This window comes from Electrophorus electricus, chromosome 5 (assembly GCF_041902795.1).
Source record: "Electrophorus electricus isolate QZ-2024a chromosome 5, ASM4190279v1, whole genome shotgun sequence".
Classification (NCBI taxonomy): domain Eukaryota; kingdom Metazoa; phylum Chordata; class Actinopteri; order Gymnotiformes; family Gymnotidae; genus Electrophorus; species Electrophorus electricus.
Genome location: NC_137501.1, coordinates 9099557 through 9115838, shown reverse-complemented (window position 1 = coordinate 9115838; position 16282 = coordinate 9099557). Strand labels below are relative to the sequence as shown.

Genomic DNA, 16282 nt, shown 5'->3' with positions numbered 1-16282 from the left:
TGGTCAAAACCTTCTAGCAAGGAGATGGGTATAGGAGAGAAAAAACATTTTCAATTGAAGATACAGACTGAACTGAAGCAGAGGAGGATGGGAGTGGACAGGTGCCATCTGACTGAGCTGAGCCACGGAATCTGTCTCTTAGAAACCACTTTGATTAACGTAGTCCAGACAGGTTGGGTGTAGTTTTATATGGTTCAGTCAAAGCATCTGATCAGCGTCTTCAGATGAGATCTTGGGATAAGTTTTAACAGCAAGACCGTATGAGCCCGTGTTAGGGAGATTGTGTGTGTGTGTGTGTGTGTGTGTGTGTGTGTGTGTGTGTGTGTGTGTGTGTGTGTGTGTTCAGGAAGTGATCATAACACACACATGCACAAATTTGAAGATTTCAGTAAGCTCTTCAAAAGGGTGGCTTGGGTGTGTGTTCGCCTTTGATGATGTGTGCATGGGACATTGTCTGTGTGCATAAGCGTGTGTGTACGTGTGCACGCCTCAGAGACAGATGTGTATGCCTGTGAGAGTGTGTGTGTGTGTGTGTGTGTGTGTGTGTGTGTGTGTGTGCGTGCGTACGTGTGTGTTGAGAGGGGAGGATCGTTTCTTGCTGGCTCATTGCCAGGTGAGGACTAGCACAGGAGAGGGCCACAGACGCGTGCAGCTTTCCCCCTCCACCCAGCACCCAGGTGTGCTTGGCCCCGGAGGCTAAAACCCATTGTGTGCTCAAAGAAAACATCCAGATGACCCCCCTTAAAAGCCCCCCTTCAGTTGCCTCAGCGGGCACAAAACTGTGGCTGTGACGCATAGTCCCGCAACCCCCCACTGCTCAAGGAAATCCTTCCTGAGAACAGGAACAGGAAACTAACATTGGTAAGCTGTGGAGGGCACTCAAATTGTAAAGACCTTTCGGCCAGCACAAGGTGGAAGGGCTCAGCAAAAACCAAATAAACCCTTCCAAATACACCTCACGTCATCTCATGTGACCTGACGTCATCTCATGTCATCCAACTGCATCTTTTTATATATTAAACAACCTTCACCATCCCATAATTCCAATCTGACAAAGTCAGATTATTTAACATTGTAATGTTGACTGTGGGGCTTGTTGGTGTTTGTTGGTGAACGTCAGACCACTATGCCGTAGAACAACACCAAAATGGCGCCTATTTTACTGAGACGTGACATAGAAACCTCTGCTGGAGACACCCACCGTCACGTCAGGAGGGTCCCAACGGGACCCTGCAAGCGAGGTTAGGCGTGACAGACAGTGAGACACAGCCCCGAGAGCTGGTGCCACACACAGCTCCTCCATCCTAGGAACGGCTCTCCTAACAGCTGGGATCCACAGGACTGCGGGTGGACGAAGAAAACGTCCAAAAAGTGCAATTCCTGCCTGTAGCAGTGAGTCATGGCGGGCCTCCAGCTATTGGGTTGCAGGTTGGGGGGGAGATGGGAATATTTGATTAAATAAGAAAACCCAACAGACACTTGGTATGGATCGAGCTGGGCTGAGGAGAGGACATTGCTTTTTCGTCCTGCTCCTTTTTGGGGGGGTAATCAAAAACAGTGCATTTGATCAATTTGTTTGCGCCGCAGCCGTGCCATTCCCCCATAACCCCCCCCCTCCTCCACCACCACCACCACCACCACCCCACTTGTAGCTCATGTCGACCTGCAGTCCTATCAGGAACAACTGGATCTATGACTGTGCAGGGTGGCACTTGTAATCATAATCATCTGAGATCTCAAGCGAGGTTTCTCAGCCCAGTGTGGAAGAACTGAGACCAAAGCCAAGTTCTCAGGTTAAGATCCTTATTCTTCCTTGTTTTTCTTGATTTTTTAAAAAAGAATGTGTTGAGCCATGTTATCGTTCCGTTATCTATCGTGACTTATCTTGGCCCTATCTGCAGTCATACCCACTAACCATTCTCAACCAACACTTCACACAAACCTGTAGATAGTGAGGCCCCCATCGAGCCAAAACAAATCCTTATGCGATAAGTAAAAAGGTGTAAACTCGGCTACATAATCTGCTTGTTAAAGGCCCCAAATGCAGAAAGGAATTACCCAGCAATGACAATTTAAAAATGACATCTCTTCAAAAGCGTTAGCTCCTTGGCTCTAATCTCTAAGACTTAACTACATTCACACCTTTCTGTCCTCTTGGTACTGACTTTTCTGTGGTTTATTTCCAGGGTTATCATTCACCCAGTCACCCAGCGTTCTCCTCTGAGGACAAAAAAACCTCTTTCCAAAGCTAACTGGGGCCAACTGGAACCCAAACGGGAGCCACGGGCTGAAGCTTGGAGTGACTCTGTAACAATGTCTGGGCAGCGTTGCGGGGATGACGTGATCTGCTCACCGTTACAACCGCCCATGGCGTTGACGTACTTGGAGTGACTCTGTAACGATGTCTGGGCAGCGTTGCGGGGATGACGTGGTCTGCTCACCGTTACAACCGCCCATGGCGTTGACGTACTTGGAGTGACTCTGTAACGATGTCTGGGCAGTGTTGCGGAGATGACGTGGTCTGCTCACCGTTACAGCTGCCCACGGCGTTGACGTACTGGCCTTCAGGGCAGCTGGTCCTGCAGTAGCCGTTGTGGAGGCTAGCATGAGGCGGGCAGGTGGTGCAATCAGCTTGAGAGGGTCCAGAACATTCCTTGCATGATGGGTGACAAGCTGGAAAAAATAAAAAATAAAATAAAATAAAAAAAAAATATATATATATACACATACATACATACATATACACACACACACACACACACACACACACACACACACACACACACACACACACATACATACATACATATATATATATATATATATATATATATACATACCTTATCATGCTGAAATGAAATTCTAATTAAATTTAATCTTGAGGTTTGAAGCACAGCTTTAATTCAGTGGTGTTTATGTTACAGCGGGTGGTGTTTTTTCTTTTCTCTGTAGTCCTCTGGATTACCGGCTCAGGTTCGCATGCTCAGTGAGTGCTAATGGGCCAGATATTAAAGTCATTTACCACGAAGGCACTGGCTACCTGATCGTTTCCCCTCGATAAAGACTCCAATGAGGAATTATATTCTAATTACATAGGACTACTTTTGGTCTGTAGCTTGACACGCTTGCAGCACAGAATCAAACAGATTCGTCAATGCATTTTAAACAGCCAAGTACGGGGGAACTGGTTCGGCATGAGGAGGTGCAGCATACCTGGGGCTTGGGTCGCTGAAAAGAAGGTCTAATGTGCTTTTCCACATGGCACTTTTAAGAGGGTAGAGGCCTCCTTATTCATATTGATTTGCAGACTTGTATTTTCCTCAATAGCACTATAGAACTCATCTTGAAAAGTTCAACTTCTAAAAAGCCTTGCATGAGTCTTTTCTGAGACTCTTTGTCTTCGCGCCCGACGAAGGGAAGCTGATGTCCCGAAGCACATAAGGAACGGCAGAGGAAGAGAAGACAGAATGTGTCCTTACCTTGGCAGGTGCTCTCCTGGACATGGAAGCCACGAGGACAGTGGTCCGGACACTGCCCATGGTGAAGGACACTGAGCTGGGGACAGGAAGTGCAGCTGTGGGCATTTCCTGCCGTGCAACGTGCGCATGAGACGTGGCACTCTAAAAGGGACGGAAAACACTTCCTTTAAGCATAAAAGGTGCTGTTTCGGGTTTCAGGAGAAACATCTACGTTGTTCAGTCAGTGGAGTTTAAAGAACAACTAGCAGAGTTGAGAACCTGCCACCCCGAGAAATAAAAAACACTAACCACACACAACCATAAATCCACACACATGGACGAAAACATGACAAAAGAAAGGAAACCAGGGAAGTGATTGGTTAATATGGCACACATTCACCACCACACATATTATACACAGTGAATATATCAACCATCCGAATGTGTTAAGCAGCAAAGCTAACTGAGAAGTTGCACAGAATTCTCCCAGCAAAGCCTAGAGTTTACACGTCTGACCCTAACCCTACAGTTTACACATCTGACTCTAACCCTAGAGTTTACACGTCTGACCCTAAGCCTAGAGTTTACACGTCTGACCCTAACCCTAGAGTTTACACGTCTGACCCTAACCCTAGAGTTTACATCTCTGTTCTCTGAGAGAGCATGTAGAGTATACAGTAGTGCACCCTGCCGCCATCCCCGAGAATGACCAGGCCCAGAACTTTAAACATGCTGACAGTCTGAGGTCTGATGGAGAGGAAACTCCCCCAGCCGAGCGGAAGGGAGTCTGTTGTGTCCCCACCAGTCCCCATTTTCCCAGCCAGTTAAATGGAGAGAAAAAAAGAAAATCACGAGTGGCCAGACAGGTAAAAACAAAGGCGCTGACCAAACACACATTTTGTTGTGTGCGCACACAAACACACACACACACACACACACACACACACACAGACACACAAACACATGCACTTGTATCACTGCTGGTATGGGTTTTTTTTCACTGACCAATTACTATAGCTAAACACTGCTATTCCAACACCCAAAACACATTTCCCCTTCATCTCCTGTTGGTGCGATCTATGGCTGTAATTGAGTTTATGCCCTCAAAGAAAACCAGGGAGCATATTAAACACGAGCGTGCATCAGTGTGGACTCTCCCTGCCTGGAGCAGGTAGAGTCATTTCTCAGCACAGCACAGGTATCTGATGACTGGCTCCATTGCTTCCATCGCCTGTTGATGTTTGTACCTTTCAATGACATCTGAGCCCAAGAAATATGATTTGAAATGAGTCCCAGGAAGAAATGAAAAAAGATATCCGAGTCAGGAAGGCGCTGAACTGCGGTGGCTAGTTGAAAGTGATTTATTAGGATGTGCAATAGCTTAGTGATCCAAGGAGAGAAAGAGATGTGCAGAAGTTATCAACAAAAAAATAATTGTGGAATTGCTTAAGTTTTATGACCATATACTCTGTAAGTTACCTGTGAGAGATTCTAAAAATATTAGTGTATTGTGATGTGTGTTTTAGTGTGAGTTTGCTCTCTAAGTAAATATCAACTGTATTGTCCCCAGTGGAAGGTTTAGCCACTCTCTCTTTGGACAGGTATGTCAAAATAAGCAGGTAAGTCCATGCACATACACACACACGCACACACACACAAATGCACACACACGCGCACGCACACACGCACATACACACACACACACACACATGCACAGGTCCTTGGACAGGTTGTTGAGCTGGAAAAGGAGAGGGATTTACACTTTGGAATTTCCTGTGGTTGATATCTGATCTGCCAACACACATGAAAATGCAGACACACACACACACACACACACACACTACAGACAGTAGCCTTGAGGAAGCTCAACTTTTGTCTGCACACGCAAGCTTAACACAATAGATGCCATTGATGTCGAGGGGACATATCACCAGCGTCTCATGGAGGACCCTGACAGTGGATCCATTGATGAGAGACCACAAGCCCGAGGCGAATTTCCACAGCCCACAATACCATCAACGGCATGCAGTGGACTGGGACAAAGCTTCAGACATCCCAGTCAGGTTTATCGCGCGGACCTAATTCCAGGATTTCTTAGTGATCTAATTCACATGTGCAATTCAACAAAAACCGCACGTCACGACGCTTTCTTCAGGTACTCAGTAAAAGGATGACAAAAATGATTGTCCGAATTCATCTTCAGTAACAGTATAGCCACACTCCCATTTCAGTATTTAACCCGCCCCTTGCTTTCTTATCAGCAGCACTCGGTGAGTGCGAGTAAATTACAGACTCTTCGCAAGCAGTCGAGCGTGTGCGTGTTTGGAAAAGAGAATTCCAGGCCTTCCATGTGTTTGTGTGGGCATGTCTGTGAGAAAAATAACCATTCATCTCCAAGCAGGAGGAAAACCACGGACAGAACTGTTTCCCCAACGGAAGGGTGCGACAAGTCAGGAAAGGGCAGGAGAAGACCTGGGCAATCTTTTCATAAATCGCCCCTAGGTCTCGTTCCCCTGGCAGACGCGCTGCTTCCTTTCCTCGTCTGGAATCAGAGGTGATGGCAGAAGATGGCAGTGCTCAGGACAGCGCCACGCCCCACCTTACCAACAGCGAGTCGTCCGGCATGGCCATTACCCATTCTACGGCCGCCACGGGATGATCTGAAGGTACCACGAGAACCGGAGCACTGCAGCAGCAGGCCTATTTAGCCAGGAGAGTTGACGTGGCATGAGCTAACCCTCAATCGAGCGCATGCCCAGCCGCGTTAATCATCAAAGCTTAGTTTGGATTCCCAATGTCAGGGGTTCTACGCTGATTTAGGATTTTTTACTTTTTGAAGAGCCTTGAATATGCCCGTGCGTACCTGATATAGTGTGTAATAAACACTATAAGGTTCATTAGACACTATATCCATCTCCACTAATACAATTCAGTACTAACAAAAACATCTATTATTCTAGATTATTCAGTATTATTATTCAATATTGAATCATTCAATATTATTCATTTTAAACTATCGATTAATAACATTGGGAAGAATCAAACGCCATCACTCAATAAATGAGCCTGATGAACAAGGTCTTTTCCGTAGTGCCATCTGGCTTCCAGCTTGGCGTTTAAACATAAGAGCAGGACCTCGCTGTAGCACAGGGGAGGAGGGACTCGCCTCGGCAGACGAGCTCAGCGTCGAGGTAGTGGTGCGGCAGACAGGCAGACGCACAGGCGCCCACGGAGGCGCGCGTGCCCCGGGGCAGCAGCACCTCCTCAGGCTTCACGCAGCGCATGCAGTCGGACGAATCTGGGCCCACACATGCACGGCAAGACTCGTGGCAGCCTGGAGAGAGGGAATGGGGGGTGGAAGAAGGTTGGGGAGGGATTGTGAGAGAGAGGGAGGGAAAGAGAGAGGGTTGAAGGTTGGCAAGGAGATAGAGGGATGAAAGATGAGGGGAAGGAAAAGGAGAAATGGAGAATGAAAGAGGGAAGAAATTTGGTAATAATTAGTGGAGGAAATCGACCCTCACACACTGACAACAAATCGTTCTGGTTCAGTTTGAATATCTGAGCTACCACATGTCAGGTTTAAAAGTTCTTTCTTCAGTTCAGAGCTCACTAAATAAATCACTTATCTCACTCTCCCTCCTGTTTAACAGCATACAGACAAACACACACACACACACGTGCACACACACGCATGCCTGCATGCACATGTACACACACTCATTAGCACACTGGCTTATACTAGCCTGGAGCCTAGCACACACCCACATGTTCAGGGATCAAGAACTCAGCCCCCAGTCACTTTTGCACTCTGTAACTAATGCGTTTGGTTTCATCTGCTTGGACACACACACACACACACACACACACACACACACACACACACACACACACACTTACACGTGGCCTGCTGTGCTCACAGCAACACACTCCATTCTGTACTACAAAATAGGATCAGTTATAAATCATACACATACTCAGACACACACACACACACTCACACACACACCTTGGCTCCCCCCCCCCCACTCCCAGCAGCATTATCAGTTTTATTCAAACTCAGTTCATATACACTACCACAATGTTTCCCCAGCTAATGATGAGAGGGAACCAGTGTTGTAGCCAGGCAGAGCTGTAGCCCAACCCCCGACACGCCCCCCGATAAACAAGCTGTTTCTCAGCTCCCTGCTCTGACACTGGCTCCGCCTCCGCTGCGACAGCTGAGGGGTGCGATCGGCAGGTCTGTCTGACTGGGCGCCCGCGTGACAGAGACCTCAAATCGAGGCATGTGTCGCATTCAGCAGAAACTTACCCTGGCAGCGTCCGTCCCTGGAGAAGAGACCCTCGCCGCAGGAGTTCACACACTGGCCCCCGTGGAGGAGCAGGAGGCCGCGGGGGCAGGAGATGCACTCGGAGGCCGATGGTCCAGAGCAGGTGGCGCACGAGCCGTGACACGCTGGACGGGAAGCCGGGAATAGATAAGTTTAAAGGCCACGCATGCCATTATGAGGAAGAGTTACCTGAGCTGGTAGGGTTTTGGACTTACACACAGCACAAATTATATTAAAGAAATTTGCCATGGGATTTGTATTGAGAGTTACACACGGTTTTCAGGATGTAAAAGTACATGTACATGTAGGTTTCTTAAACTGTAACTTTTGCTAGATAGATTTCTATGCATATGTGAAAGCATTTCCTTACTTTGGCATCGGGCATAGCTGTCTTTGTAATGTTCCTCTGGACAATCCAAAATACATTTTCCATGATGCAGTGCATAGCCACCGGGGCAGCTTAGGCAGCTGGGGTTGTCAGGGCGACAGGTAGCGCAGGATGGGTCGCATGCTACAATGTAAACAACGTACCAATGCAATCACAAGCTACAACATCTCAGATAAGCTGAGCTGACAAGCACAAACGCAAACAAGGCAAAATTAATACACGTCTAAACAAGATCCCACCACTGAAAGTCAACGGCTGAGCTTCGTGCCGATGTTGGCTGACAGGCGCGGTGCCCGTGAATGTGATCGCCAGCGACAGGCGCCGGGGAAAGCTGCGCTGTGAACGCACCCCCGCCACCTCCGGATGATCCAGCACGCTGGCGCTAGTATTTGCGATCGTGTTGTCATGCTGCAGCCTTAAGCCTCTTTGCAGACAGTCAGACGGTTATGCGTGTTGGTGCAGTCACAGACGGCTGGAACTAAGCCCCCGGAGGAATTCAGACCCGCCAACCACAATAAACGTCTGCCTGGCTGTTTACCATCTGCTTAGATGTTTCTGCTCCCTGTGCAGTGATGTAAGAAACGATTGTTTTTTTGGGTTTTTTTTTCAACCAAGCGAAAAAAGTGGCAGGGCCTAAATGCAGAGCCTCGTTACCGTGAGGATGTTTTTCATGTAGTCTGTCGTCTGCGCAATAATGCGCAACCTAGTTTCATGTATGGTTGCACTGCAAGCTTACCATAACAGTTGCCCCGGTTGACATAGAAGCCCGTTCCACAGTCTGCAACGCAAAGGCCGTCCATCAGCAAATGGGAGGGGTCAGAGCATGACAGACAGTCTTGTGGCCCCGCCCCTCGACATGAGGAACAGGAGTCGTGGCAACCTGTAGAGAGGGCAGAAGCTAAAAAAGTGCGGCCATGGGGCGCGCAACAAGACAGGGAGGGGAACAGAAGTGTACGGTGTCTGTTCAGGGACAAACTTTGATCGATAAGCGTTGTATTTTGCTGAGAACGTCCTGCAGCGTGACTTAAGAGTTCATGCCAATGTGAACTAGAACAAAAGATGACCTTTCTGTGGAACTCTAGGCCAATAACCACCCACACACACACACACACACACACACACACACACACACACACACACATACACACACACACACACACACACACACATTTATACTCTCTATTCCCCTCTATTCACACAGCCTTTATTGAACCACACAGTAAGACGCCTACCTCATCTAATAAAGGCCTTTGACTAAGGGCTAAATTAGCCTGAATTTTCCCTTGATAAGGGAGGTGACCTACAGAGATCTAAAGCTTAATCACTTCACTCTAAGCTGCACTAATAATCAAAGCTTAATTACTTTCCTGGAGTCAGGGTTTATGCATTGATTTAGCGTTGGTAGACAACTTTTAAAAAAAGGTGCAGCCTGAACCACACTGGGGTGAACATGAAAGAGAAGCTAAATCAAAGATACGGCAGCGCATCAGAGAACATTTACACATGACACTTTCTTGTAGTGTCTTGTAATGTCCCCAAGTGAGGTTACTACTGCGGAACTTCAGAAGAAAAAAATAAATAAATATATATATATATATATATATATATATATATATATATATATATATATATATATATATATATATATATATATATATACATATATGACAGCCCCCTGACAGCTCTAAATAGTTTCTTGACTTCCTCCGCCTCCCCCCCCCCCGTCTCCCCCCCCCCGTGAGAAGCGATCTGAGATCCTTCGTTCCGAGTACGATGTTGGAGAGCGTTATGAGTGGCAATCACGTTTCAGTGAAAATTAGCAGGTGACAAGAGGATTATTGGTCCTCTCTCTGGCTTCAGAGAGTGAGCTGTTTGTTTTATGCTCCCAAGTCGGTGATACTAGCCATGCCCTGATCCCAGTAAAGGAGAGGCGCAAACTGCTGCTCCATAAAATAGGAGAGTGCTGGCAGACAGAATAAATACAGAGTTCCAGATGCAGAATTGGCCGTCTCGCGGGTCAGAGAGAGTTACAGAGCAATAAGAGCTCTGCTATGATCTGTTCAAATCTGTTATATCTATGTGTGCATGCATTCAGATGGATGAGCACGACCATTAGCAAACTAAACGAACCATGTTAGGGCTTCTTCAGTTTGTCACAAATCAAACCTTTTCAAACATATTGGCAGAAATTGCCTGTAGAACCCTCCTATATGATCCAATGAGAGAAAATACAATAGAAACATTACTTTGCCGCTCTGCTCGGTCTGCAGATTTGGCACAGAGCCAGATGGGGAAGACCCATTAACTGTTCAACATGGCACCTTGCTTTGGCTGCCCCCCCCAAGTGATTTACAGAAGCAAAAAACCCAAACAAACAGAAAAAAAAATCTGATGGCTGGTAGCCAGACAATTAGCCATGTGAGCATCCCCAGATGTGAGCATCCCCAGAACTGCTCTCAGCCAAGGGCCACAGCTGGCAGCCGCAGAAACCACAACCTCAGAGAAGGGCCGTTAGCTTGGCATCATTAAAACGATGCCGTTTAGCCCTGAGCCAGTAAACCTGCATGTCACACAGAAAGGTCTCACACCTAAATAATCAATGCACCTAAATAATCATTATTACTATTATTATTATTATTACTACATTTAACACAATAATTTGTGTACACATATTATTCCCTCAGCCTCTCCACAAAACATACAAACATGAATCCAGTTTCTAGCCCTCAACTGGATTTTGCCGTGCTAAACGTTTTTAGCGGGCTTACCCTAGACTAAAAAGATTTCGCTCTGATTCCATTGTCATTAAGGGCTAGAAGTCCAATTTTCATTAGCTTCATTAAAGTGTAAAATGGGGGAGTAATTGCCTCGGAGAGGCTGGCACTCCCGGTCACACGCCAGTTAGCATGGGCGCTAACGCGTAGTCCCTTCAGAGTTGGGTCAGCTAGCTTCCTATGTGCGTGCATGGGAGCCCGGCAGTGCAGGTACGGATTGTCGTCATTGAGACACTTGTATTCGGAGGACGGAGCAGACTTTTCACAGCATTCGTGTATAAAACCAAATAAGAGGAATTGAATGGTATATAAACCATTATATCAGCATTAAGATCACGATAATAAGGTCATTAGAACATGTTTTTGCAATGCCAGCATTTTCAAGTGAACGCACTAAATTTTTATATAACTAGAACGTGTTGGGTGAGAGATCATTGTATGCCATACAATACTGTTCAGATTTTTACATTAATGGTATTTAGCTATCCCTTTTCTCCAAAGTCACATACAATTATAACTGTGGACAACTTGAGCAATTAAGTGTTAAGGGTCTTACTGAGGGGCACAACAGCGGCAACTTGGCAGCAGTTGGGCTTGAACTGGCAACCTTCTGGTTACTAGTCAAGTACCGCTGCGCTTCTACTTCCCCACTGATAGGTCACATCTGTTTGGAGCCGAGCTCAGTCACTGTTCTTTTTTACTGTACCTCTGCGAACCTCATGCACTGACTTGCCTGTTTCAGACTCAAACGAGTCTTATACCACCCACCGCCCCCCCTTTGAAGCTCGTCCGAACGACTTTCAAAAGATACTCCCCTACCCTTGCCCCTCACTGGGACACCCCACAAACCCCCCACCCTCACGGCCCATTAGGGAAGCCGCCATGCCAAGAGGCGCGTAGGACACAGCAGCTCTTTGTCTTAGGCTGCTGCCTTCATCATGGTAGTGTTTCGGGCAGCGAACAAGCCATCGCCGAGTGCACGTTGCATCCCTGAAAGAGCCCTCCCAGCTCAGTCATTGGAGGCTCGGTCCGCACGTTCGCTCTGGCCACACACAGCCCCATCGCCTGGGACAAACGCTACGGCAGCTGGGACAGAACATAAAACGTGGCGACCGGCCGAGGATCAGACTGGAAGGCTCGGCTAGGGGATGATGTACGCGTCAAGTCTCCATGGCACTGTGGCTCAACACCCAGGACTTCCTGCTAACATCTCAGGAAACAGCAGCAACACCGCTGTGAACAAACTGCTTGCAGTTTCATTAGTTCAAGGTCAATTTGTTTTAAATGAAAATGGGGGGGGGGGTCTGAAAACGCAGCGGTTCCCAGTTTGGTGGTAATGGCGGGGTGTGCCGTCCCAACTGTGTGGGCTGTTAAGGGCAGGAGATCTTTAATGGGAGACAACTCACTCAGGCACTGTGTGTGGTCCTGGTACAGGCCCCTCTCACAGGTGGCCACACACTGCCCGTCGCTGAAGAGCAAGGACCCACCACAAGTCGTGCACTCAAAGGCATTCCCGCAGGTGCCACAGGACAGCTGGCAGGCTGACAGAGGGAGAGAGAGAGAGAGAGAGAGAGAGAGAGAGAGAGAGAGAGAGAGAGAGAGAGAGAATTATGCTAGGGCAAAACACAATGGGAGATTGCACAAGAGACTGTGTGCGAGTGTGTGTGTGTGTGTGTGTGTGTGTGTGTGTGTGTGTGTGTGTGTGTGACTGTGTGAGTAGAGACAGGGAACGACTGTTCAAAACACCTTGGATAGGTTTGACAAGGTATTAAACGTGCAGTTGGACAACACGACTGGCATTTCATCCTTCTCTCTGGCGCCGCCCTCAAACCCGAGCCCCTCCGGTCCGGCACAGCGGACAAGCGGAGAGGACCCGAATGAAACCGGCAACTGTAAATCCATTCACGTCGTCCCTCAGAACGACGAGGCCCAAGGCCAAATTAGAGGCCTGTCGAGTGACGCGTTAGCCTGCCTGCGGCCTCTCAGTGGAAGGGGGGATTTCAGGGCGCTAAGGCAGAAACCAGAGCAAGTTTAGACCTGTTAGCGCTGACTGGGGCACGGGCATGACCCGCCACCCACACTCCATCACATGTGATTAACAGCAGTGAGCGAACACGCAGGGAGAAAAGGAGCATGTTTTCTCAAGGACTTCTACCGAGACCGAGTACCCCTGCCGCCCGCGTCATGCAGACTCATTAGCATACAGACGTGCGTGGGGGAACACTGGGAGATGTTGTTGCATTCAGACAGCTCACTTGTACAACACACCCAGGAGTGAACACAGACGCAGTCAGAGCCAGGACGTGAACGTGCACTCAAAGAGTGTAAACACTCGCATGCTCAGTGGCTTCAAAGATGAAGATATACGATCAGGTTGCTTATAGAACACACAGTGGAACACGCGCGCACACACACACACACACACACACACACACACACACATATACTTGGCTGCCCCTGACTTGTCGAGCTGGCACGTTGTAAAGTCTCCCAAAGCATCTGAATTAACACCTATATCTTGATCGTGCATGAGTAACTTTATGGCAACAGAACTGCTCCTGGAAGCAGTGTTTATGAGATTTTAAATACTGTGGCACTAAGACGAGTGCCAGAGATAGGAGTGTGTGTGTGTGTGTGTGTGTGTGTGTGAGAGAGAGAGAGAGAGAGAATGAAATCTGATGGGTGAAAGGGAAGGTGAGAGCAGAAGGCAGGATAAAGGCTCCATACAAGCGGCAGTACTTGAAGAGGAGGAGGGGCTTACTGGTGGGAGGGGCTTAATGAGTAACAAAGAAAATTAGAGCAGTGGGGCAGCATAGGGGTAGCAAAAACAGACAGAGAGAGCGAGACAGAGAGAGAGAGAGAGAGCACGACGGTGATGTGAAAGAGAAGGGGGGGTGGGGTCAAATGAGAGACAAACAACAGGCGGCTTTGGGAGAAAAGGGGGAGTGCTTCTTTACGTACCTGTGCACACTCTGCCTTGGGCAAAGAAGCCATTAGGACAGTTGTGAAGGCAGCGGCCATTCCAGAGCACCGCCCCGGGATCCTTACAGCTGTCACAGTGGCCGGGAGTGGTGGAGCACGTCAAACAGTCTGCATGACACTGGACCGCTGCGAGCACACACACAAACACACACACACACGCGCAAAGCACCTTTGAGATATAGAACAGTGATCATTGATTTTTGGCTGAAGGGTTACGTGATCTTATGATTGATTGAGCGTGGGGAGAACCTGCCAAGCACACTTCTGTACATCTCTACCATGCTGCAGGGCCCTGTGGAGAACTCCTGTTAGATCTGCCTGGCACAATAGACCAGCACCGTATTTTATTACCCTGCTTCTAATGAGCTAAAAAAATTAAACTATTATTGAGAACTTCAGTTTACTCTTCTGAGGGGTGTGTGATGTCTATTATGAATATAGATCCCATTGGTTACCTATTGAACACTAGCCAACGAGGACCTGGCATGAATTCAACAGCCCCGTGTCTTCCACTTTTGGAACCGAATTGGTATATAAACTGGGGAATGCTGGCCACACTGCTTAAACAGCCTCAAAAATCACTGCAGTCAGTGCGTTCAATTTGTATGCTGTCAAAATCAACTGTTACACTTGAGGATCACCAAAGCAGGGCCTTTTAGGTGGGAACTGGAACCGGAGTGACAGGGATTTGCCCACTTCTGTGGTACATTGCCATCCCTTTGGGAGCTGAGGCGTGGTTGACCACAGGACTTTAATGGGTTATATGATTAAGACAGAACCATGTGATTTCTCCAGAGATTTATTCAGGAGGACTCTGGATTAAGGAGACAAAAAGACTGTTGTCTATATAGTATTATACATGCACTTTTCTAAGTGGCTTGGATTAAGGTGAAACCATTTCTGCCTGTGTGGAGGTTTATCTGGGCCACAGAGTGAAGTGTCAGACTAATACCACACTAATCTGGACTTGCATTAAATCCTCGTCTTACAATATATGCCAGGGTAATTTCCTGAGTACGTCCCCTGCCATTGGTTTGCGCTTCAACAAATCCATTTTCCCTGAAAGCAAGCGTGCACTATTGACATGCGTGCCACTTCCTATAGCATGTGATTAACAGTGCTGGGGGTGAAGGCAGAGAGGATAGAAGCTTCTTCTCAACAAGCTGAGCCTGAGAATCCAATCACCTCATTAGAATCATCAAGTGCAACTCCTGTTTTGCTTGTTAGCTCTTAAAGTCCGGGGGCGTTAGCATTAGCGTACAGGAAATGGATCCAGGATGTAATGGACGGCGGTCTCACCGGGGTGGCATTCGGGGCAGCACTGTCCGTCACGTGGCACTGCCAGGATGCCAACGGGGCACGTAGGACAGGAGCGGTGGTAGCAGGTCACGTGACCGTCCCGGCACTGACATGTCTGACAGGGACCCTCACTCACGCTCTCCAGGTTCTGGAACACGAGGAGCACGCACACCAATACACACACACACACACACACACACAAAATCGTCTCCTCAAATGCTTTACTCGTTGTCTCCGCCCACCACCAACAAAATTCACATGGTTTTTGGAAATGTATACATAAAGTCAACATTTTTGTTTTATTGATACATAATGTATATCAAATTCTTTGCAGCGTCACTTACAGCAAGGCGACGGAAGTTGGTCGCGTTGGCTCTCTGTCCCTGAAGGATGCGAGAATAATTAGCGCAGGCTAGGGACCAAGTCTTCCTCTTTTTCAAACATCGCAACCTGTCGTTTTAAGACTCCCTACCTGTGTCTCTGGGAGCGTGTACGCACAGGTGTTGACTGCTGGCTTGCACTCAGGACAACACTTCCCACTTAAATACACCAGCTCTTCTCCCTGGCACATAGCAGGAATTCTCATTAATGTCCACTCAGCTTGAAAGCCTGCCCAGGAAATGACTGAAATATTCCAGCACGTCCCGGACAACTCGTGTTACACCCAGAATGCCACATGCCACCTATTTCTTTCGTTCTCGCTTTCTTTGCCTTTTTTCATGTTGTATTTCCATTTTTTTAAATAGACAAACTTCTATTCTCAAACTTCATTTGAGGCTAACTCAGTTACCTGTGTCTTTTGTGTGACATCATCATTTTGACCAGAGAGAGTGGACCTTTGAACATTGCAGGTGCAGGGTGAGGTGCCCATTACTTTCATCCCAGTAGAAATACAATCACTTTCACAACCATGGGCGGTAAATAGCATAGCTGGGATTTGAACCTAAGTTTTAGTGGCAGATTTTCACAAAATATATTCAAATACTTATTTGTCCAAAAAATACATTCAAATCACATTAGTTAAAGTCACAAAAAAAAAAACTGTCCTGAGAA

The 16282-nt window shown here is 47.5% G+C and overlaps 1 protein-coding gene across 4 annotated transcripts in view; it reads right to left on the bottom strand.

Annotated features, from left to right (window-relative positions):
• The window catches only part of fras1 (Fraser extracellular matrix complex subunit 1), a 92137-nt gene that overhangs the window by 43747 nt on the left and 32108 nt on the right, over positions 1 to 16282 (bottom strand). For 3 of the 4 annotated variants that reach the window (XM_027029021.3, XM_035529625.2, XM_035529626.2), the window contains exons 10-20: positions 15702 to 15791; positions 15574 to 15612; positions 15230 to 15377; positions 13910 to 14056; positions 12355 to 12489; positions 8911 to 9054; positions 8157 to 8297; positions 7768 to 7911; positions 6625 to 6792; positions 3480 to 3620; positions 2530 to 2673 (exon numbers count right to left, since the gene is read on the bottom strand). In XM_027029021.3, the coding sequence (XP_026884822.3) occupies positions 2530 to 2673; positions 3480 to 3620; positions 6625 to 6792; positions 7768 to 7911; positions 8157 to 8297; positions 8911 to 9054; positions 12355 to 12489; positions 13910 to 14056; positions 15230 to 15377; positions 15574 to 15612; positions 15702 to 15791 (1441 nt within the window). Of the gene's footprint in view, positions 1 to 2353; positions 2450 to 2529; positions 2674 to 3479; positions 3621 to 6624; positions 6793 to 7767; positions 7912 to 8156; positions 8298 to 8910; positions 9055 to 12354; positions 12490 to 13909; positions 14057 to 15229; positions 15378 to 15573; positions 15613 to 15701; positions 15792 to 16282 lie in introns of those variants that run through there. The other variant, XM_081714132.1, reaches the window with a different exon arrangement.